Source organism: Schistocerca gregaria, chromosome 4 (genome assembly GCF_023897955.1).
Source record: "Schistocerca gregaria isolate iqSchGreg1 chromosome 4, iqSchGreg1.2, whole genome shotgun sequence".
NCBI classification, from domain to species: Eukaryota; Metazoa; Arthropoda; class Insecta; order Orthoptera; family Acrididae; genus Schistocerca; species Schistocerca gregaria.
The window spans coordinates 430180973-430206799 of NC_064923.1; the positions used below are offsets into that span (position 1 = coordinate 430180973).

Here is a 25827-nt window from a genome sequence, read left to right on the forward strand (position 1 = left end):
GGACTTGGTGGTAGGAATGAGTGAGGAGAAAGACTAGTTGAGTTCTGCAATAAATTTCAGCTAGTAATAATGAATACTCTGTTCAAGAATCACAAGAGGAGAAAGTGTACATGGAAAAGGTGCAGAAACACTTAAAGATTCCCCCTAGATTACATCATGGCCAGGCAGAGATTCCAAAATCAGATATTGCATTGTGAGGCATACCCAGGAGCAAATATAGATTCTCACAATTCAGTAATGATGAAGAGCAGACTGAAGTTTAAGAGTATTGTGTGGAAGAATGAGTCTGGAAGGAAAAGTGACATTGAAGTACTGAGGAATAATAAGATGTATTTGAAATTTATTAAAGATGTGGATACTGCAATAAGGAATACTGCCCTAGGCCATTCAGGGTTCAACTAAAAAAAAAAGGCAATCACAGATGTTGGAAAGACAGATATAGGTGCGAGGAAGGTAACTGTGAAGAAACCTTGTCCAAAAACTGAAAATGTTTATAGTTTTCTTTCCCACTGTGCTTGTTTGCGACTCAGTGTCTCCTATATGCTAGTCAGTGTAGACAAATATACTGTTATTTTTACACAGGTAAAAACCAACTGAACTAAACACTGTATACAAAGTAAGTACCCTACTACTGTCGGTCACTGCTCACAGCTCCAAAACTTGAGCCTGCAATATGTTTGAGTCTCTTTTAATGCTGTTACGTGTAATAATATGTTATAAAACTTTTTTTCCTTGTGGCCAAGTTCTGATACACTTAGGTTGACAATTGTCACAGCAATCCTGAATTATTAAAATATTTCCTTCCTGATTTCTTTAGTACCTGATGGTGGTGTGGATTTCTTACTCAGACCAAGTATAGATGTGGTGGAAAGGTCAGAGGTACTTGGTCTTCATACCACAGCTATAGCTTGCTCCCACGGATGATGGTGCTACTGCTAAATATGTGTTATGTGGGTATGACCGTGTAGTCCTAGATCACTACCTGTTGTTGTTGCTTTTGTTGTTGTCAGCTCTCCAAGTTAGTTTGTCCTGTGGAAGTCTCTCACATCTGCAAAGGTGCTGTATCCTAAATCCACCTGAAGCAAATTAACTATTTCTTGATGCCTCAGGACATCTTCTATCGACTTATCTCTTCTTTTGTCAAGTTGAGCAATAAAGCTTACTCAGCCCCCCCCCCTCTCCCTTCCCCCTGCCCCATTCCTCTTCATTAGTTACTCAATCTACCTATCTAATCTTCAGCATTCTACTGTAGCTCGACAATTCATAAGCTTCTGCCCTCTTCCTGACTGTGGTGTTAAGTATCTCTCTTTCACTTCAATATAAGATTATATTCCAAACAAATACTTTCAGAAAAGACTTTGCAACACTTAAATGTATGAGGGTTGGAACTTAAATAGTGGCAACTGATCAACAAAAGGAGGAAGTACAAACAGGTTCAGGGGGATACAGGAATACAGAAATAAAAATAACTTGAGATGAAATAAATAGTAAATGTAGGGAAGTCAAGGCAAACTGCCTGGAGGAAAAGTGCAAAAAAAATTTAAAACAGTGGTCATTATTGGAAGGACTGATTAAACATATAGAAAATGGTCATCGCCAAACTGGTCTACAGGCAGGTGGACTGTCCATTTGTAGGGCATGCAGCCCTACATGATGTGCTTCAGTTTAGTGACTGCATTACAGTGGTGCCATATAGATTCCGAACTCTCTCACTACAACATTTTATCCTTGATTCCCGTAACCCCTCTGACCTCCCTCCCTACCCCTACTCCAATACATAGGCCTTCTGTTCTGCCAACACACCTACAGGTCCTTTCGTCTATCCTGCTTCTCTCCTCTATCCTGCTTCTCTCCTCTATCCTGCTTCTCTCCTCTATCCTGCTTCTCTCCTCTATCCTGCTTCTCTCCTCTATCCTGCTTCTCTCCTCTATCCTGCTTCACTCCTCTATCCTGCTTCACTCCTCTATCCTGCTTCTCTCATCTATCCTGCTTCTCTCATCTATCCTGCTTCTCTCATCTATCCTGCTTCTCTCATCTATCCTGCTTCTCTCATCTATCCTGCTTCTCTCATCTATCCTGCTTCTCTCATCTATCCTGCTTCTCTCATCTATCCTGCTTCTCTCATCTATCCTGCTTCTCTCATCTATCCTGCTTCTCTCATCTATCCTGCTTCTCTCATCTCTCTCCCCCCTTCTGCCCACCACACAACTTCACAGTGCTGCACCTAGCAGCCCTACCCTGTCCCAACCATATCTATGCACACTTCCACAGGCAGCATGAGCATCTCCCCCACCTGTACTCTGCTATGCCTTCCCCTTGCCACCCCATTCCCGTTCCTTACCCCTACTCTGCTATGCCTCCCCCTCTCCACCCCATACCACTTCCTTAACCCTACTACCCACCCCCAGCTAAACTGCTGCTCACATCCAGAGACAGTGGCATGTATATGTGAGCTGTTGTGGTGTAAATGCTTGAGAGCTCTACTTTGGAAGAAGGACTTCATCCAAAAGCTGAAAATGTTCCTGGGTATGCCTCACAATGCAATATCTGATTTTGGAATCACTGTCTGACCATGATGTAATCCAGCTGGAATCTTTAAATGTTTCTGCACCTTTCCCATGTACACTTCCTCCTCTTGTGATTCTTGAACAGAGTATTCATTATTACTTCATGGCAACTATTTATTCACAACTGATACAAAGGAGTATGTTTGCACCTGTTACTGTCCTTCAAAGTAGTCACCAGCATTGTGTAGAACCAGTTGCCAGTTATATGGAAGCCATAGTATACCGTTAGTGGAGCCTTTTCTGTTGATGATGCGAATGGAGTGGTCTGCTTGTGTCTGTGTATGTGCGGATGGATGTGTGTGTGTGTGTGTGTGTGTGTGTGTGTGTGTGTGTGTGTGTGTGTGTGTGTGTGTGTGTGTGTGTGTGTGTATGTGTGTGCGAGTGTGTGTGTGTGTATGTGTGTGCGAGTGTACACCTGTCCTTTTTTTCCCCTAAGGGAAGTCTTTCCGCTCCCGGGATTGGAATGACTCCTTACCCTCTCCCTTAAAACCCACATCCTTTCATTCTTCCCTCTCCTTCCCTCTTTCCTGATGAAGCAACTGGCAGTTGCGAAAGCTCGTAATTCTGTGTGTGTGTTTGTGTGTTTTGTTCATGTGCCTGTCTGCCAGCGCTTTCCCGCTTGGTAAGTCTTGGAATCTTTGTTTTTAATATATTTTTCCCATGTGGAAGTTTCTTTCTATAAGATTCCAAGACTTACCAAGCGGGAAAGCGCCGGTAGACAGGCACAATAAAATAACACACACACACACACACACACATACCCAGACGCAAGCAGACATATTTAAATCCTCCAGCAGAGGAAATATCACTTTGCCACGAAGAAAAATAATCCTGATCCCACTCCTAATGATCCAACTCCCCAAGACACTATCCAAATTGAACCCTGCCTGGAACAGTTCCGTCCTCCATCACAGCAGGACCCACGTCCTCTTCCTCAAAATCACCCTCTCCAAACCTTCCAGGAATTTCTCACTTCCAGCCTTGCCTCTCAATCTTTCTTGAAAAACCTTAATCCCACTCCCAACATCACCGCAGCCGAAGCCCAGGCTATCTGTGGTCTGAAAGCTGACCGATCCATCATCATTCTTCCGGCTGACAAGGGTTCCACGACCGTGGTACTTGATCGTCGGGAGTATGTGGCTGACGGACTGCGTCAGCTTTCAGACAACTCTGCATACAAAGTTTGCCAAGGTAATCCCATTCCTGATATCCAGGCGGAGCTTCAAGGAATCCTCAGAACCTTAGGCCCCCTACAAAACCTTTCACCTGACTCCATCAAACTCCTGACCCCACCGACACATCGCATTCTTACCTTCTACCTACTTCCTAAAATTCACAAACCCAAACATCCCGGCCGCCCCATTGTAGCTGGTTACCAAGCCCCCACAGAATGTATCTCTGCCTACATAGATCAACACCTTCAACCCATTACATGCAGTCTCCCATCCTTCATCAAAGACACCAACCACTTTCTCGAACGCCTGGAATCCTTACCCAGTCTGTTATCCCCGGAAACCATCCTTGTTACCATTGATGCCACTTCCCTATACACAAATATCCCGCACGTCCAGGACCTCGCTGCAATGGAGCACTTCCTTTCACGCCGATCACCTGCCACCCTACCTAAAACCTCTTTCCTCATCACCATAGCAAGCTTCATCCTGACCCACAAATTCTTCACTTTTGAAGGCCAGACATACCAAAAATTAAAGGGAACAGCCATGGGTACCAGGATGGCCCCCTCATATGCCAACCTGTTTATGGGTCGCTTAGAGGAAGCCTTCTTGGTCACCCAAGCCTGCCAACCCAAAGTTTGGTACAGATTTATTGATGACATCTTCATGATCTGGACTCACAGTGAAGAACAACTCCAGAATTTCCTCTCCAACCTCAACTCCTTTGGTTCCATCAGATTCACCTGGTCGTACTCCAAATCCCATGCCACTTTCCTTGATGTTGACCTCCATCTGTCCAATGGCCAGCTTCACACATCCGTCCACATCAAACCCACCAACAAGCAACAGTACCTCCATTATGACAGCTGCCACCCATTCCATATCAAACGGTCCCTTCCCTACAGCCTAGGCTTTCGTGGCAAACGAATCTGCTCCAGTCCTGAATCCCTGAATCATTACACCAACAACCTGAAAACAGCTTTCGCATCCCGCAACTACCCTCCCGACCTAGTACAGAAGCAAATAACCAGAGCCACTTCCTCATCCCCTCAAACCAGAACCTCTCACAGAAGAACCCCAAAAGTTCCCCACTTGTGACAGGATACTTCCCGGGACTGGATCAGACTCTGAATGTGGCTCTCCAGCAGGGATACGACTTCCTAAAATCCTGCCCCGAAATGAGATCCATCGTTCATGAAATCCTCCCCACTCCACCAAGAGTGTCTTTCTGCCATCCACGTAACCTTCGTAACCTCTTGGTTCATCCCTATGAAATTCCCAAACCACCTTCCCTACCCTCTGGTTCCTACCCTTGTAACCGCCCCCGGTGTAAAACCTGTCCCATGCACCCTCCCACCAACACCTACTCCAGTCCTGTAACCCGGAAGGTGTACACGACCAAAGGCAGAGCCACGTGTAAAACCACCCACATGATTTACCAACTGACCTGCCTACACTGTGAAGCTTTCTATGTGGGAATGACCAGCAACAAACTGTCCATTCGCATGAATTGACACAGGCAGACAGTGTTTGTTGGTAATGAGGATCACCCTGTGGCTAAACATGCCTTGGTGCACGGCCAGCACATCTTGGCACAGTGTTACACCGTCCGAGTTATCTAGATACTTCCCACTAACACCAACCTGTCAGAACTCCGGGGATGGGAACTTTCCCTTCAGTATATCCTCTCTTCTCGATATCCGCCAGGCCTCAACCTCCGTTAATTTCAAGTTGCCGCCTCTCATACCTCACCTGTCTTTCAACAACTTCTTTGCTTCTGTACTTCTGCCTCGACTGACATCTCTGCCCAAACTCTTTGCCTTTACAAATGTCTGATTGTGTCTGTGTATTTGCGGATGGATATATATATGTGTGTGTGTGTGTGTGTGTGTGTGTGTGTGTGTGTGTGTGTGTGTGTGTGTGTGTGTGTGTGTGTGTGTGTGTGTGCAAGTGTACACCTGTCCTTTTTTCCCCCTAGGGTAGGTCTTTCCGCTCCCGGGATTGGAATAACTCCTTACCCTCTCCCTTAAAACCCACATCCTTTCGTCTTTCCTTCTCCTTCCCTCCTTCCTGAAGAAGCAACCGTCGGTTGTGAAAGCTAGAAATTTTGTGTGTGTGTTTGTGTGTTATTTTATTGTGCCTGTCTACCGGCGCTTTCCCGCTTGGTAAGTCTTGGAATCTTTGTTTTTAATATATTTTTCCCAATGTGGAAGTTTCTTTCTGTTTTATCAAACATGGTGTGCAAATAAATTGGTGAGTGATGTAAAGTGGTCCAGGCAGCCTTATACAGTGAGAAGTGAAATCTTATGAACAACACTCAATCAGCAGTCAAAAATTGCAAGTTCGCTATAAGAAGTAGATATTTCAGAAAAAAGGATACAATCACCAGAGTTTATAGCAATTTTAGTAACACATGACAGACCTTCCACAGCTTCTGTAAACCCTACAAATGAAACATTTATTTTCAAAAGTCAGTGGATTCTAGAGATATTTAAAGTATAAATACCAATTTTCCATTATTAATATTATTATTAATCATGGTGTTTGAAGTTCATGAGGAAGTAGTAAAACATTTACCCACTTTTTAAACTTATTATTTATTTTACTTGTAGCCAGATTCTACAAATTTTCAGATGTTTATAATTAGAAAACAAGCTAGTAATTTTATGAACTTGGGAAAATAGTGATGAAGACGTGAAAGCAATATTTACCATTAAAAGCAATAAAAATTACAATCTTATCAGAGATTTCACCTTATCTAGTAAACTAGTAGAATAACATGTGGTCATGAGTTTACTCTGAGACTAAACGGAAGCCATGGATTCACATACACTGGACTGTGTCTCTTTTTCTTCTGTACCATTTAGTTTTATAAGTGTGAAAAAAAAGTGCATACATCTAGTTCTTAGTACATAGAGTTAGTTTACAATAATTGCTTCTCTTTTGTTGATAGATACATTGACCCTTTTGACATTCCTGAAGTATCTCTTCTGTCAAAGGATCTATAGTATATGATGAATGAATGAAGGAGAAATATTTATTCTTAAGAGATGAAGATGTAGCAAAGCCTTACTGCACCATTATTTTAACTGTAGATGATTGCATGTCTTTTAGTTAATTTTATGCTTACAGGATATCATTTGTTTTATCACTTATGAACTTCCTCATTGCTGGTCATAAGAAAACTCATTCTATTTTATTTTTAGGTGAAAACAATGACAAGGCCAAAAGTTGTTCGTGAAATGGTGCCTGGACGAGTGTTATTAATTTCTCACAAAGAACACGTCAATAAGTTAGCACTTCTGTTATCTTTCTCATCAGACTACAGACGCTCTTTATATAAAGTACTTGTACTCTGTGATTCCATGTCACAAAACAGTTCAGGAGAGATACGATTGGAGGTGAGTTTTATGTTTATTTCTTGTCCTGTAATTTTTGCCAGATTGCATAATTCGAAACTGGAAGTGTCTCAGTTATATGTTAGACATAAATTTCTTTATTCATCATCGAAGGTTTATGTACAGACCTTAATAACTTGTGTGATATATACATACGGTTATGTTTCATTTGGAGCAATTATCAAGTTATTAAAAATACAAAGAAAAAGTAAGAACCTCATTTAATTCAAGTTTTAGTTCTATTGACTTTTCAAGATCATTGTAGTGTAAAAGAACTGAGTGAGTCTTAATTAAAATGAGATTAGCTTGTGTAAAGGACATTTTCCCCAGCTCATTTCAGGTTAAACGTTCTTTTGTATCTGGTGCGCACTAATAGTGCTATGTTGCAATGTGAAAGTTGCTGTCTGGTCTTCCAATTGCTAAATTATCAAATATTATGTTATTGGTTTTCTTTTGGTTATGGAGGAACAATGATATAAATGTAAAACAATTACTTTGTATAAATAGTATCTAATATTTTTTTGACAGATCAAAAGTCATACAAATGGATAAATTGTTGATTACTTATTTAAAGGAAAATTCACTTAAGAAATTTGTTTTAATTCACAATGAGACAGATGAGCTGGCTAGTATCTAATTTTAGCAGATGCAGCTCTCAACACAGGCTATAGAAACACATCAAAATGAATAAAAATAGTATTCTCAGCTTTTGAACGATGTGTTTCTTCTTCATTGTAAAGAGAAAATTATTGTGTGAAGTCATAGATGAGCAGCAGGTAACTAAAGACCCAGATAGGGACTCACAAAATATGAAGAGGGAAGGAGATAGAGATCAGTTACTGTTTACTTCCCAGCTGCCCAGTGATATTTGTCTGTCTGTATGTACTTCTTTCCTTGTTTGACATCTCTATCTTATAGTGATACATTTTGCCTCTCTTTTGCCTTATAGCTATCAGTTTCTGAATAATCATGCTCATTCCAACCTCACACCAACTACATCTACGTTTTCTCTCCTGAAGAAAAAGCCAGATCCTACAGTGGTAATTTTTATTTATTCTGCTCACGGTATTTCAGTAATACAGTTTACTAAATGCAAAAGCCAGTGCACATTTTCATTGATTCTGTAGCATGTCTCAGGGGCATCAACTGCCACTTTAAAGGTCAAAACTTAATTTTATGTCAGTAATAACAAATGAATTATTGCAGAATCATACTAAAATGTTTTACCACAATCATTGTACTTCCTGGTTGACAGAGCTTAACCTCATTTAAAATTAATGTGTTCAGAGATGAAACTCATTTTACAACCTTTTACTTTCTCCCTTTTCACCACTTTTTTATGGTGTGAATTCACTTGGGAACTATTGAATGTTGAATCACGTAAGACAGGCAACCCACTGTAAGAAAATATGCAACACAAGAGAAAAGAAATTTGTATGATGATAAAAAAAATGAAAGTGTAGTAATCAAACAATGTCCAGTCTGGAATAACAGGAAAATGAAAAGGATAAATTGCTACTTACCACATGGAGGAGGAGTTCAGTCACAGACTGATACAATGAAAAGATGCTAAACTTTTAGCTTTCAGGCCAAAAAAGCAGAAAATGCCCCCCCCCCCCCCCACACACACACACACACACACACACACACACACACACACACACACACACACACACACAAAATTATTTCGAGCAGTTAGTCCACGAACCCACGCGAATTGTAAATGGTTGCGAAAACACACTTGACCTCTTGGCCACAAACAATCCAGAGCTGATAGAGAGCATCATGACTGATACAGGGATTAGTGATCACAAGGTCATTGTAGCTAGGCTCAATACCATTTCTTCCAAATCCATCAGAAACAAACGCAAAATAATTTTATTTAAAAAAGCGGATAAAGTGCCACTAGAAGCCTTCCTAAAAGACAATTTCCATTCCTTCCGAACTGACTATGCGAATGTAGACGAGATGTGGCTCAAATTCAAAGATATAGTAGCAACAGCAATTGAGATATTCATACCTCATAAATTGGTAAGAGATGGAACGAATCCCCCGTGGTACACAAAAAAGGTCCGAACGCTGTTGCAGAGGCAACGGAAAAAGCATGCGAAGTTCAGAAGAACGCGAAATCCTGAAGATGGGCTAAAATTTACAGACGCGCGAAATTTGGCACGTACTTCGATGCGAGATGCCTTTAATAGGTTCCACAACGAAACATTGTCTCGAAATTTGGTAGAAAATCCGAAGAAATTCTGGTCGTATGTAAAGTACACAAGCAGCAAGACGCAGTCAATACCTTCGCTGCGCAGTGCCGATGGTACTGTTATCGACGACTGTGCCGCTAAAGCGGAGTTATTGAACGCAGTTTTCCGAAATTCCTTCACCAGGGAAGACGAATGGAATATTCCAGAATTTGAAACACGAACATCTGCTAGCATGAGTTTCTTAGAAGTAGATACCTTAGGGGTTGCGAAGCAACTCAAATCGCTTGATACGGGCAAGTCTTCAGGTCCAGATCGTATACCGATTAGGTTCCTTTCAGATTACGCTGATACTATAGCTCCCTACTTAGCACTCATATACAACCGCTCACTCACCGATAGATCTATACCTACAGATTGGAAAATTGCGCAGGTCGCACCAGTGTTCAAGAAGGGTAGTAGGAGTAATCCATTTAACTACAGACCTATATCATTGACGTCGGTTTGCAGTAGGGTTTTGGAGCATATACTGTATTCAAACATTATGAATCACCTCGAAGAGAACGATCTATTGACACGTAATCAGCATGGCTTCAGAAAACATCGCTCTTGTGCAACGCAGCTAGTTCTTTATTCGCACGAAGTAATGGCCGCTATCGACAGGGGATCTCAAGTTGATTCCGTATTTCTAGATTTCCGGAAAGCTTTTGACACCGTTCCTCACAAGCGACTTCTAATCAAGCTGCGGAGCTATGGGGTATCGTCTCAGTTGTGCGACTGGATTCGTGATTTCCTGTCAGGAAGGTCGCAGTTCATAGTAATAGACGGCAAATCATCGAGTAAAACTGAAGTGATATCAGGTGTTCCCCAGGGAAGCGTCCTGGGACCTCTACTGTTCCTGATCTATATAAATGACCTGGGTGACAATCTGAGCAGTTCTCTTAGACTGTTCGCAGATGATGCTGTAATTTACCGTCTAGTAAGGTCATCCGAAGACCAGTATCAGCTGCAAAGCGATTTAGAAAAGATTGCTGTATGGTGTGTCAGGTGGCAGTTGACGCTAAATAACGAAAAGTGTGAGATGATCCACATGAGTTCCAAAAGAACTCCGTTGGAATTCGATTACTCGACAAATAGTACAATTCTCAAGGCTGTCAATTCAACTAAGTACCTGGGTGTTAAAATTACGAACAACTTCAGTTGGAAGGACCACATAGATAATATTGTCGGGAAGGTGAGCCAAAGGTTGCGTTTCATTGGCAGGACACTTAGAAGATGCAACAAGTCCACTAAAGAGACAGCTTACACTACACTCGTTCGTCCTCTGTTAGAATATTGCTGCGCGGTGTGGGATCCTTACCAGGTGGGATTGACGGAGGACATCGAGAGGGTGCAAAGAAGGGCAGCTCGTTTTGTATTATCGCGTTATAGAGGAGAGAGTGTGGCAGATATGATACACGAGTTGGGATGGAAGTCATTACAGCATAGACGTTTTTCGTCGCGGCGAGAGCTTTTTACGAAATTTCAGTCACCAACTTTCTCTTCCGAATGCGGAAATATTTTGTTGAGCCCAACCTACATAGGTAGGAATGATCATCAAAATAAAATAAGAGAAATCAGAGCTCGAACAGAAAGGTTTAGGTGTTCGTTTTTCCCGCTCGCTGTTCGGGAGTGGAATAGTAGAGAGATAGTATGATTGTGGTTCGATGAACCCTCTGCCAAGCACTTAAATGTGAATTGCAGAGTAGTCATGTAGATGTAGATGTAGATGTAGACACCATGGTGGAGCGGCCAGAGATAGCAGTCATGTCTGCATGAGGTGTGCTTGCTTGTGTGAACATGTGTGTTTCCTTTCTGAGGAAGGCTTTGGCTGAAAGCTCATTTTATAAGAGTCTTTTGGTTGTGCCTGTTTCCAACTCAAGATGCCATCTTAACAGTGAATAGTAATTTATCCTTTTCATAATGTTGTAGAACATTTACTTATTCAATACAAAGCTGTCATCTAACATAAAGTGCAAAACTGGGAATCCGTACCATTTTGAAAGAAAATTATAAACATATCTCTTTAGCCACTCCTTCAACAAATTATTTTATCATCTAGGTTCAAAGATTAAAAATTACTGTTAGCTATGTAGCAACTGTTAACTTATTGTAAACATGTCTCTGTTGTCACAATTTTCTTTGAAATATAGCAATGCAGGCAAGTATATGTTAAGCTAACAGTTGGATATAAAAAAACAGTTATTTAATATAACTAAGGAAGCATCAGTCTTTTTCTCCAAAATTGTGACTTTTCTTCTGATTTACTATTTTACATTTAGCTAGCATAAGCATAAATTGTGTAGAGTTGTATAGTAGTAGTTTCTTTGTAATATAATGTATATATTAATTTCTACAAACTATTTATCTGTTGTTAAAGTATACCCTGACTTGCACCACGTCCCTGGAGGTGCTCCATCTTGGTGGAATCTATGGAATATAATGGATGGGTGGACTGATGGATGTATAAATGAGTGATGAATTGATCAGTTAGGTAGTTTTAAAATCTACCTGCACAAATGATTTCACAATAAAGGGGAAAAGATAAAACATACCGTCAAATTCATAACAGTGAAAAATATTCATATGAGTAAATTTCACACATAACAACTGAAATTTGTTGTTTCATGTGAGACAAAATTGCACACTTACTACTTGTGAATAGATTTTTTTAAAGAGATAGCTGAACATGAAACAGAGTCATGATATATTGTCTGCAACAATTTCTTTTTCACATATTGATTCATATTATAAAACTGTTTACCAAATTTTATGCTGAGACTTAGCTGTTGTGTTATGTATTGCATCAACAGCTTGGGTAAACAGTTTACCAAATTTTGTGCTGAGACCTAGCTGTTGTGTTATGTATTGCATCAACAGTTGGGGACAGCACCCCAGGTATGATATGTAACTACTTTGGCACTAATACAGTATTGGTATAGTGGCTGGGACATTACATTTGATATCTGTCCTCATAGTGTCAGATGACTTCTGTAATATGCAGATTAATAGTTCCACAAATGTAAATCATTTCAAACCTCTCACAATGTGGAAATGAGCAAAGAAAGCTCAGTTCTTGTACCATAACTGAAGATGTGCATTCTGATGAGCATCATCTATCTAGAAAAATTTAAATACATATTTGAAATGCCACAGCAGCTACTTCATTGAGTAATCATTAAGGTTGCTCAAAATTTAACTAACTGGTAACAGGTAAATTGTTATGTGATTCATATGGACACAGTATTGGCACACACCTATTTACATTATCAAGAAACGGATGAAATCTTCTCAGTTTGCCAACTGAGTGGCAACATTGTTTTGAACCAGCATTTCAGTGGATTTCCTGCTCATCATCTTCTGGCAGAGTCACTTGGTAGCTTTCTTGAAAAACGACATTATGTGCTGTAAACCTTAAAATAATTACAGTAAGAAATAATGGTTTTTGTAAGTACAGTGACTGCATGCTATTTCTATATCTTTCTGTTGACTGTATTGGTAGTTGTATCTCCTGAAGGTAAGTAACGGGCAGCCGATCAGACTGAGAGACTGTTCTGTACATTGAGAGAAAGCTACACAAACTTTCCTTCATCTTCTAAGCACGTCTCAGTCTCTCTATTCATCTCTGAGCTATAATGTTTCTCACCTCTTTGGTGTGTCTATTCCTTTACCTTTGTGACATGTACCAGAGAAACTCACCCAGACTAGAGTGGACCTCGTACTTCCTTGCAAATGCAAAGTATCTGTTCTATTGTCTGTACTGGGCATATGTCATTGTTCCCTTCCCAATGTACCGGGTGATCAAAAAGACAGTATAAATTTGAAAACTGAATAAATCATGGATTAATGTAGATAGAGAGGTGCAAATTGACACGCATGCTCGGGATGACATGGGGTTTTATTAGAACAAAAAAAATGCAAATGTTCAAAAAATGTCCGATAGATGGCGCTTCATCTGATCAGAATGGCAATAATTAGCATAACAAAGTAAGACAAAGCAAAGATGATGTTCTTTACAGGAAATGCTCAATAAGTCTACTATCATTCGTCAGCAATAGCTGTAGTTGAGGAATAATGTTGTCAACAGCACTGTAAAGCATGCCCGGAGTTATGGTGAGGCATTGGCGTCGGATGTTGTCTTTCATCATCCCTCGAGATGTCGGATTATCACGATACACTTGCAACTTCAGGTAACCCCAAAGCCAATAATCACACAGACTGAGATATGGGGACCTGGGAGGCCAAGCATGACGAAACTGGCGGCTGAGCACACGATCGGCTGAGCACACAATCATCACCACAAAGACGCGCGCAAGAGATCTTTCACGCATCTAGCAATATGGTAGCAGTTTTTCTGTCCAGCGCCATCTGTCGGACATTTTTGTTCTAATAAAACCCCATGTCATTCCAAGCATGTGTGTCAATTTTTACTTTTTTTCTGTGGTTTATTAAGTTTTCAAATGTATGCTTTCTTTTTGATCACCCCGTAGTATCCTTGTGATATCAGCCTCATCCTGAATCTATGCTCTGAAATCTTTAACTATCACACTTTAGAGTGACCTTCATTTGTTTAATGACAGTCCTGTTCCCAAGAATTCTCCATATCCAAAATTATTTCACTGTCTTTTCCCAGTTCCTCGGAAATTATATGCTAAAAGTACTGATTCGTGTATCATTTCATTCACATTACATTATCTGTGTTTGTTGTGGCTTGTAAAACACAATACACTAAGTATTTGCACCAGAGATATATCATTACTTTTAAATTAAATGTTTGGTTCTCTCCATTTTAAGGTGAGGAATGAAGATAAAAGTCGGAAAGAACCTCCAGAAAAGCCTGAAATTTGGTATCGTATGATGGGCTTGATTGGAGGGGGTACAAGTGTTTTTGTACCAGATGGAGTTGGGGGTCATGCAGTACTTGCAATTGGACCAACTGACATTCTTGAAATTTCTGATAAAACTGTCAGGATTAACGTTGAACGTGTAATTCAGGATTGGGATAGACGGCAACTACCAAGATTTAGGTGTGTGAGTAAATCACCTGACTTTGTCTCTGTTTCAGATTGCGTTTTTAAACTATGACAGTAGTGTGTTATGCTATAATTTACTATAAATGAAAAACTTTTGTATCAGTTCTTTTCACAAGGACAAGCACCATGAACACTTGTGAATTACAATTTTCAAGCAATAAAATTTTGAATAAGACAACAGTATTTTTTGGAGGAAATGTGATAGTACTGAAAATGTGGGGTAATAAAGGATTTACAATACGTAATTGTTACGCCATGGTAAAACAGTGGTAACAAAAAACTGATAAACTGATCTGTACTTGAGTCTGTTCAAATAATTATACCCAGGAATAAAATTCCTCTTCTTGGTTAGTTTGGATTGTCTTAGGTTCTTCACTGACATTATTTTGCCTGTGCCCATAATTTGAAAAACATGCCTTTTTCTAACCATTTCAATAACTTACACCTTTCATTGCACTGAGGTGCCTAGAAGCCAATGGAAGCATGTGCAATTTTCCAGATTTATGAAGTTAGTACAGCATTGAATCGATTGCAATTTTCAGTTCTCTTCTGTTGAGAGAATGAGGAAGTGTGTTGAGAATCCAGGAAGTGCTGAGATCCAATGACAGAAAAAAGTATGAAGTCTAATTACTTGTACTATTTGTTCACTAAAGGAGATAAATGCAAATCCCAATTGTCTCCTACATTGCTACTCTCAGAAAGTGTGCTGAAATTTGAAAGTGATTAATATGCATGTTGAGATGGATTCTGAACTTAAAAACATATTAAGAGGTACATTTTTCAAGCACAATTTTTGAAAATAACAAGAAATAATTTTTGGCTTACAGAATTTCCTGCAAACATTACTTCCAGGTCCGAAGACAGTTATAATTGTGGGAGGCAAAACGAAACCCACCTTGTTGTAAAGCTGACTATGGTTGTGAACAGTACAGGGACTAAAACAGTTAACCATAAGAACTTGCTGAGTGGACATCCTTTTTATGAGTGAGATCAAGGTTTCTGGATTATTGAGAACACACATCATCATTGTTAGTGGTAAATGTGTAGAACAACACCATCAGCAGATAGTTGCAAAAGCTTCCAATTGGTTTACTGCCACAAGAAGGGAACAGACAGATTCAAAACAGTCCCTGAAACATTGCATTAAGGTTAAGGAGAAAGGCATACACAGAGTCTTTTTAAGAAAGAATGACCAATAAGTGAACACGATACTGGATGTTTGTGAACAAGTTGTGAGTGCACTTTCATTGAAGAAGCATAGACTAGTTGTACTTCCTGTGGAATGGGCTTGAAGCCACCTTAAGTTGAAGATAAAGCACTTGAAATAAAAGAACATTATTGATTTACTGTCCTTCACACTACTGTCCTTCACACTACTGTCCTTCACACTACTGATTTTTCATCCATTCCACAGAAGTCTTCCACACAAAAAGAACCAAAATGGTCACCCATGTCATTAACAGACCCAGCAAGCAGACTATGGTGGACAACAATGTACACTTATAAGACAAGACTCTGCAAATCAAAAGGATAGGTGCTCATCATATATAAAGTTGTGGACTTTTACAATAAATTTTATCAGAATACTTTTTATTGTCCTATGAAGATTTAAAATACAGAAGCCAAAGACGATAAGTGCAAAAGACTATTATACAGTCACTATTCATGGACCAGGTAGTATAATATATTCAGTAGATTTAAGTCTTTGGTACAAATAATCAGTGTATAGGTAAAATGGGAACCAAATTATGTATCAGATTAATGCAGCCAAAGAGTATTAATAAATTATATAATACTCTGTGGATCACAGTGTCTTTTATTGGTTACTACCAGTTTTGATCTGCACTGCAGATCACCTTCAGATCTGTTGCCCCAATGTGTGATTAAGCAGTAATGGTCCAAATAATATACAACTAGTTTTGTATCATTTGCACCACTCTTGACAAACCGCGCACCTTGCAGCATCAGGCATGAAAATGATCTGCAGGGCACAACAAAAAAGGTACTTGCCAATAAATGACACGGTGATTGTGATGGTATTTTTTTCATTTATTAATATAATTGACATCATGGTTCCTGTGAAATGGTGTCAACCATGCAGCCAAAGAGTGTATCACACACTTGTTTTTACCTCATTTTGAGAAAATCTAGTACTTCCCTTTCACTCTAGGCGCCTCAGTTTGGCTTTTCTTGCACGTCGTTGTTAAATGTCTGGCTAACAGGCTGAGGTTAACAGCCATAACATTTGCTTACAACTAAGTCTGTCATAAGAAGATATGTTGCAAAGGTTAGAATTTAACATCTGGTAGACCTTGAGATTGATGGGGAAGGAACAGTATTCTAGCCATGCAAGGACTCCATATCAAACCAGCAATTGCCCTGTTAAAATAATTGTCTCATCATTTACCAGAAGTGATTCAAGAAAACCTCAGTAAACCTAAATTGGAATGGTTAGATGATAGTTCGAACTTTGTAAGAATGATTTAAGTTTCTTAATCATTAATCTAAAAATTTGTCATGAGTCACTTTCTCATTTTCTACTGCAAAAATATGTAATATTATGCTTTATGAATTACGCAGTGCCATGGCAATTGTGTTTTTAATAGAGGCTGATTTCAGGAAAACCTAAAACCATTTCATGGAATAGCTGACATAACTGCAGTGAGAGATCGTAAATGTTATTTTCACCTTCACAGTATCTAATCTCCTTCTGAAGTGCAGTAATTGATTCACAAGACTGTTGAAGTCTACAAATTTGTGTCATGGACAACAGCAAATATGTAATGCAGTTTTGAAAAAATAGTTCATTTCCTCAGAAGCCTAGTGCCAATAGCGCTTTCATTATTACAATTTTAGTTTTGTTTCACAATGATTGTTGAAATAATTTTTATTTTACCAGGGATACACCTGTTGGAGAATCATGCAACTATGCTCTCCAAGAACTTCTGAGAATAACCCACTCTCATATTGCAGAAAAACCTTTGTTCTTTTATGACACATTCAGAGAAATCGCAGCAACAAATATGGATGACTTCCAGAGATTACATAAGTTAAATGAAGAAATCAAAACTTTTGATTTCTCAAGGATTCCACATTTTGAAAAACAGGTGGGTTTTCATCAGTTTTACTTTGATTTCCATTTAAATAAATATTTGGATGCCCCTTATTCATCAACTTCTTTGGTGCATGCTGCCCCCCCCCCCCCCCCCCCCCGCCACACACACACACACACACTCACTCACACACACACACACACACACACACACACACATACACACTTCATCAACTAGTTGTTGTACATAATATGGCAGTAAATCTGTCAGTGAAGATGCAAATCTTGAATTTTGCAACTGCATTGTTGTTGTCGTCGTTGTACATGCCAGTGCTTTGCAAACTAGGAAACAAAAACATGATAGAGCCTGTAACCGATCATTAAATGACAAGAGTACACTTGTTATAAAAACTTAATTGGTGTGTTTTGGTCATGGGCCGTCATCAAATATCAGAAACAAACTCAGTATAGAGTATCATGTCACATGATAATTGTGCTTAAGCACCAATGTTAGTAGAGTTACCACTTGACATTATAGTTTGTATCAAGTTGGTTTCTGATATGCTTATGATGAGCTGTGCCCAGAATGTGTCAATTAAGTTTTTGTAACAGATAGTCTTGTTACTTAGTGACCAAAAGTAATGTTAAAGGCATGGCAAGTTAATCATATAGCGTTTTATGATCTTGTGCTGCAGGTTCTTACTATAATAAAGAGAGCCTGAAAGAATAGTCTGTCTTCAACATGTAGACACAAGGCTCTCAAAAAAGAGCACAGAACAAAGAACAAAGAAGAAGAAAATGTTGTTGTTGTGGTCTTCAGTCCTGAGACTGGTTTGATGCAGCTCTCCATGCTACTCTATCCTGTGCAAGCTGCTTCATCTCCCAGTACATACTGTAGCCTACATCCCTCTGAATCTGCTTAGTGTATTCATCTCTAGGTCTCCCTCTATGATTTTTACCCTCCACGCTGCCCTCCAGTACTAAATTGGTGATCCCTTGATGCCTCAGAACATGTCCTACCAACCAATCCCTTCTTCTAGTCAAGTTGTGCCACAAAATCCTCTTCTCCCCAATTCTGTTGAATACCTCCTCATTAGGTATGTGATCTACCCATCTAATCTTCAGCATTCTTCTGTAAAGAAGAAAATAGAAGACCAGAAAACACAAGAGAAAGAGCAAATACAAGCATCCACACCCGCAACCGCATCACTTCAGTCACTGTTTGATGTCAGTCAAAATACTTCTCATTTCAGGTGAAAGTGGTAGGAGAAAGTTTCTGGCCTAATTTACTACTCAGGGTCAGAGTGCTTGGAAACAACATTACAAAGATTTTTGACTGCACAATTAGTGTCTGCTTTAGACTGATGTCAGCACAATGTTGATATTTTTCTGCCTGCAGCAGAAGTACTTGGTCACTATCTTGACCATCTTCCTATTAATAAATCTGGATATTCATTAAAACTGATGGAGATGGGATAGAACCATGCTGAAGCTATTTAATAATAATATTCCTACAATTCTGCCTGCTCTTTAGGGTGCGAAATTGCTGCCCGCCTTAGGCTATTAGGAAATTAAACGAAGAAAGTCTGGCAATAGTGGTTTCATTCAGGGAAAAAGAGCAGCTCATTTTTCATTCAAAAGTCACAAAATTCTTTTCAAAAGGACCAAGCACAAGCTATTTGAAGTCCATTAACAAGGTAGGCATTAGACGACGATGTAAAATTTCTTTGTAGTGGTACTGGTAATGGTCACTTTAAAGTGCATGTTCCACATTGAGCACACATTTGATAAAAAATTGGAGTCTCCTTCCTGTCATCACTTTTATGAATAATTTTCACAAAAGTCATTGAAAGTAAAATATTAAAGATTACAGATAGTCCTGCCACACCTCTTTTCAAACATCCCAGAGAAACATGGATCATTATCACTGCTCATGATGTTCATTAAGGTGAGAAGTGTATGGAAAAGCATTTTAATGCTTCAGAAATTAGTAACATTCTTGAAATTAAACAATGGACTATCCAAGGAGGAATAATGACAGTATTAAGAAAAGGATAGATTGCTACTCATCATATAGTGAATATGTTGAGTCACAGACAAGCGCAACAGAAAGTCTTCTAAAGAGGTAATCTTTCAGGCATAGGGCCTTCTTCTGAATTAGACAACACACACACACACACAGTCACTCACTCACACTCACACTCAAACCCGACTCATAAACATGACCACTGTATGTGGCTGCAAAGGTCAGACTGCCAGCCACAGCATATGAAGGGAGAATCAGTCTTGGTGGTGGGAGTAAGTAGGAGGCTGGGGCAGGGAAGGGGAGGGATAGGAGGGTAGGTGTGGTGAACAGTAAAGTATTGCTTGTTGGAACTTAGAGGGTCGAGGTGGGGAGACGGTAGGATGGCTAAGTGCAGTTAGGAGGTTAGGCAGATGGCAGGGAGAGTGGAAAAGGAGAGAAGTGTTAAGACTGTGGGTGCATTGGTGGAATAGAAGGCTGTGGGGTCCTGGAGTGGGGACAGGGAAGGGGATAGGTGGGTGAAGGACAGTGACTAATGAAGGTTGAGGCCAGGAGGGTTACAAGAATGTAGGACGTATTGCAGGGAGAGCTTCCGTGTGTGCAATTCAGAAAATCTGGTGTTTGTAGGAAGGATCCAGATGGCACAGGCTGTGAAGCAGTCATCGAAACGAAGAATGTTGTGTTGGGCAGCATGCTCAGCAACAGGGTGGTCGAGCTGTTTCTTGGCTACAGTACATTGATGGCCAGTCATCTAGGCAGACAGCTTGTTGATTGTCATGCCCACATAGAGTGTAGCACAGTGGTTGAAGCTTAGCTTCTAGATCAAATGACTGGTTTCCCAGGTAGCCTTGTCTTTGATGGGATAGGTGATGCTTGTGACTGGACTGGAGTAGGTGGTGGTGGTGGTGGTGGTGGTGGTGGTGGGAGGAGGATGTATAGGGCAGGCCTTGCATCTAGGTCTATTACAGGGATATGTGCCGTGAAGCAAGAGGTTGGGAGCAGGGGTTGAATGGTGATGGACAAGAATATTGTGCAGGTTTGGTGAATGGTGGAATAGCTCTGTGAGAGGGATGGGAAGGATAGTGGGTAAGACATTCCTCATTTCGGAGTATGATGAGGGTAGTCAAAACCCTGTCTTAGAATGTGATTCAGTTGCTCCAGTCATGGGGGGGGGGGGGGGGGGGGGGGGGAATGCTCCTGTATAGCCAGACGGTGAGACTTTGGGAAGTGGTGGGTGACTGGAGAAATAAGGCATGGAAGATCTATTTCTTTGCAAGGTTGAGAGGGTAATTACTGTCTGAAGGCCTCAGTGAGACCTTGATATATTCGAGACGGACTGTTCACAATAACAGATGCGATGGCCAGAAGGCCACAGGTGGCCTTCTTGGTATGGAAAGAGTTGTAGCTATCAAAATGGAGATGTTGCTGGTGGTTGGTAGGTTTGATATGGACATAGGTACTGATGTAGCCATCTTTGAGATGGAGGTGACATAAAGGAATGTGGGTGGAAGTGACCAGGTGAAGCGAATGGGGAAGATGGTGTTATGGTTCTGGAAGAGTGTGGATAGGGTGTCCTCACCCTGAATCCAGATCATGAAGGTGGCATCACTGAATCTGAACCAGGTGAGGGGTTTGGGATTCTGGTTTGTTAGGAAGGATTCCTCTAGGTGGCCCATGAATAGGTTGGCATAGGATGGTGCCATGCAGGTGCCCATTGCCATACCCCAGGGTATGGCAATGGGTATTCGCATGTCATGTCTACATCTACATCTACATACAGGGTGTTTCAAAAATGACCGGTATATTTGAAACGGCAATACAAACTAAACGAGCAGCGATAGAAATACACCGTTTGTTGCAATATGCTTGGGACAACAGTACATTTTCAGGCAGACAAACTTTCGAAATTACAGTAGTTACAATTTTCAACAACAGATGGCGCTGCGGTCTCGGTAACTCTATAGTACGATATTTTCCACATATCCACCATGCGTAGCAATAATATGGCGTAGTCTCTGAATGAAATTACCCGAAACCTTTGACAACGTGTTTGGCGGAATGGCTTCACATGCAGATGAGATGTATTGCTTCAGCTGTTCAATTGTTTCTGGATTCTGGCGGTACACCTGGTCTTTCAAGTGTCCCCACAGAAAGAAGTCACAGGGGTTCATGTCTGGCGAATAGGGAGGCCAATCCACACCGCCTCCTGTATGTTTCGAATAGCCCAAAGCAATCACACGATCATTGAAATATTCATTCAGGAAATTAAAGACGTTGGCTGTGCGATGTGGCCGGGCACCATCTTGCATAAACCACGAGGTGTTCGCAGTGTCGTCTAAGGCAGTTTGTACCACCACAAATTCACGAAGAATGTCCAGATAGCGTGATGCAGTAATCATTTCGGATCTGAAAACTGGGCCAATGATTCCTTTGGAAGAAATGGCGGCTCAGACCAGTACTTTTTGAGGATGCAGGGACGATGGGACTGCAACATGGGGCTTTTCGGTTCCCCATATGTGCCAGTTCTGTTTATTGACGAAGCTGTCCAGGTAAAAATAAGCTTCGTCAGTAAACCAAATGCTGCCCACATGCATATCGCCGTCATCAATCCTGTGCACTATATCGTTAGCGAATGTCTCGTGCAGCAATGGTAGTGGCACTGAGGGGTTGCCGCGTTTGAATTTTGTATGGATAGAGGTGTAAACTCTGGCGCATGAGACAATACGTGGACGTTGGCGTCATTTGGACCGCAGCTGAAACACGGCGAACGGAAACCCGAGGCCACTGTTGGATCACCTGCTGCATGCACTAGCTGCGCGTTGCCCTCTGTGGTTGCCGTACGCGGTCGCCCTACCTTTCCAGCACGTTCATCCGTCACGTTCCCAGTCCATTGAAATTTTTCAAACCGATCCTTTATTGTATCGCTTTTTGGTCCTTTGGCTACATTAAACCTCCGTTGAGAACTTCGTCTTGTTGCGACAACACTGCGTTCTAGGCGGTGGAATTCCAACACCAGAAAAATCCTCTGTTCTAAGGAATAAACCATGTTGTCCACAGCACACCTGCACGTTGTGAACAGCACACACTTACAGCAGAAAGACGACGTACAGAATGGCGCACCCACAGACTGCGTTGTCTTCAATATCTTTCACATCACTTGCAGCGCCATCTGTTGTTGAAAATGGTAACTACTGTAATTTCGAAAGTTTGTCCGCCTGAAAATGTACTGTTGTCCCAAGCATATTTCAACAAACGGTGTATTTCTATCGCTGCTCATTTAGTTTTTATTGCCGTTTCAAATATACCGGTCATTTTTGAAACACCCTGTATATACTCCTCTAGCCACCAAACAGTGTGTGGCGGAGGGCACAATTCGCGTCAAAGTATTATTCCCCCCCCCCCCCCCCCCCCCCTTTTCTGTTCCACTCGCGGATTGCGCGAGGGAAAAAAGACTCTCTGAACACCTCAGTACGAGCTCTTTTCTTACTTATATTTGAATCGTGATCATTGCATGATTTAAGAGTTGGTGGTAATAATATATGCTATACCACCTCAGTGAAGATTGGATTTCAGAATTTAGTGAGCAGCCCCTTCTGTTTCGCGCGCCATCTATCTGCAAGTGTGTTCCACTTCAAACTTTCTATTAGATTTGTAACACTCTCGCGATGGCTTAATATACCAGTCATGAATCTTGCCACTCTTCTTTGGTCCTTCTCAATCTCTGAATCAGACCCAACTGGTAAAGGTCCCATACAGATGAACTATACTCAAAGACTGGCCAAACTAAGATATTGTAAGCTATTTCCTTTATTGAAGGACTGCATTGCTTCAGGATTCTACCAATAAACCACAATCTAGAGTTTTCCTTACCTGTTACTTGTGTAATCTGAACATTCCATTTGAGATCATTTCGAATAGTAACACCCAGATACTTGACGGACTTTACCACTTCCAAAGACTTGGCATTTATTTTGTACTTATACATTAATGGGGATTTTCACCTTTGTATATGCAGTAAGTTACACTTACTAATATTGAGAGAGAGCTACCAGTCATTCCACCACGCATTTATTTTTTGCAAATCCTCATTGATTTTTTCACAACTTTCATGTGATACAACTTTCTTGTAGACTACAGCATCATTGGCAAACAGTCTAAGGCCACTGTCAATACCATCAACCAGACCGTTTATGTAAATCATAAAAAGCAGAGGACGTATTACGCTACACTGGGGCACACCTGAAGTTACGCTTGTTTCTGTTGAAGTCACCCTGTTCAGGACGACATACTGCTTCCTGTCTGTTAGATAGACAGTACGTGCACACTTTCTGTAGCAAAGCGACAGTGCGGAACTGAGTCAAATGCCTTTTGAAAGTCGAGAAATATGGCATCAACCTGGGAGCCGGTATCTAGAGCCTGTTGTATATCGTGCACAAACAAGGCAAGCTGTGTCTCGCATGACCACTGTTTCCTAAAACCATGCTGGTTTCTGCAGATGAGCTTCTCAGAGTCTAGAAAGGTCATTATGTCTGAACACAAAATATGTTCGTGATTCTATAACAAATCGATGTCCGTGAAATTGGCCGGTAATTATGTGCATCCGATTTTCTACCCTTTTTATAGATTGCTATGACCTGGGCCTTATTCCAGTTTCGTGGAACTTTCCGCTGTTCCAATGATCTCTGATAGATGACAGATAAGAATGGTGCTATATTTGTAGCATAGTCAATGTAAAGTCTTACAGGGATACCGTTTGGGCCAGGTGCCTTCCTGGTATCTAAGGATCTTAACTGTTTTACAATCCCAGATACACTAAACACTATGTCAGCCATCCTTTCATTTGTTCAATAATTGAAAGGGAGAATGGTGCTGCAGCCTCTATCATAAACAAGTTTTTGAAAGCTAGGTTTAGAATTTTGGCCTTCTGTTTATCATCATCAGTTACATTACCTATGCTGTCAGCAAGAAAAGGTATTGAATTATTTGTAGCATTCATAGATTTTACATATGACCAAAATTTTTGGGGTTATTTTTAGAATCTGCAGATAAAATATTGCTTTCAAATTTATTAAAAGAATCTCTCATTGTCCTTCTGACAACTGCTTTCATTTCACATAATTTCTGTTTGTCAGCAGGGCAGTGACTATGTTTAAAATGACTGTTCAAAATTCTCTGCTTTCTCAACAATTTCCTAATATGTTTGTTGAATCAAGGTGGATCCTTTCCCTCCCCTATACTTTTGCTAGGCACATACTTCTCCAGGACAGTGTGGATAATATCTTTAAATTCTGACCAAAGATGCTCAATATTTTGTGTCCCATGGTGAATGCTTAGAGCTGACTATGAAGATATTCATTAATGACACTTTTGTTTGCTTTCCCAAACAAGAAAACTCTATGCTGTTGTTTTTTTTTTTTTTTTTTTTTTTTTTTTTTTTTTTTTTTTTTTTTTCCATCCTCCACTGACATAGAAGCCGCAGTGGCATTAATGACATTATGGTCGCTAATACCCTTTTCCTAGATTAACTTCCTCAAAAAGACCAAGTCTGTTTGTCGCCATGATATCTAATATGTTCCCATCTTGAGTTGGTTTTCTAACCAATTGCTCAAGGCTGTATGTTGAGAGTGCTCCTAGAATAAGTTCACACACATCTTTGCTTCTGCCCCCTGTGATAAACGTGTAATTTTCCCAGTCAGTGGATGCTAGATTAAAGTCTCCACCTATAACCAATGGATAATTTGGACATTTACTTCCTATGTACTCAAGACTTTCCCTGAAATGTACTAAGATGTTTGTTGTGGATGCTGGTGGTCTATAAAAAAATAAAGTGATCAATCCTTGTCTGATTAACAGCTTTATCCAGACTATTTCACAGTCCGACTGTGATGTCCGGAATTAAAAAGGGGGGGGGGGGTGGTAATTTTTTGTTTTTTATTTTGTTGTAAGGAAAGAAAGAAAAAAGGGTGAATAAAGGTGAAGGGAAGTGGTTCTATTTTTACTGGAATGAACTTATTGATGGACATCACAAAAATTTATTTTACCTTTTTTTTTTTTTTTTTTTTTTTTTTTTTTTTTTTTTTTTTTTTTTTTTTTTCCTCAGCGAAGAAGACAACACAACACATATAAAAGAAATCATCACACTAATATTATCCACAGAATGATCATTTCACAAGACACTTTCTAGCTCGACTGACTCTTAAGACTGAACAAGACTCGACTGACTCTACTCTCTCTCTCTCGACCACAGTATCTTCACGTCCCTCTGGACCAGAGATTTCAACTGTGATTAGCACGCCGATTATTTAATTAATCGTACAGCCGCTGGGCGCGCGCTTGGCG

The 25827-nt window shown here is 40.4% G+C and overlaps 1 protein-coding gene across 1 annotated transcript in view; it reads left to right on the plus strand.

The window, feature by feature from the left end:
- Positions 1 to 25827, plus strand: part of LOC126365886 (helicase SKI2W) — a 155122-nt gene that overhangs the window by 100386 nt on the left and 28909 nt on the right. The window contains exons 13-15 of the mRNA XM_050008586.1: positions 6949 to 7143; positions 14175 to 14407; positions 17313 to 17520. Of these exons, the coding sequence (XP_049864543.1) occupies positions 6949 to 7143; positions 14175 to 14407; positions 17313 to 17520 (636 nt within the window). The remainder of the gene's footprint in view (positions 1 to 6948; positions 7144 to 14174; positions 14408 to 17312; positions 17521 to 25827) is intronic.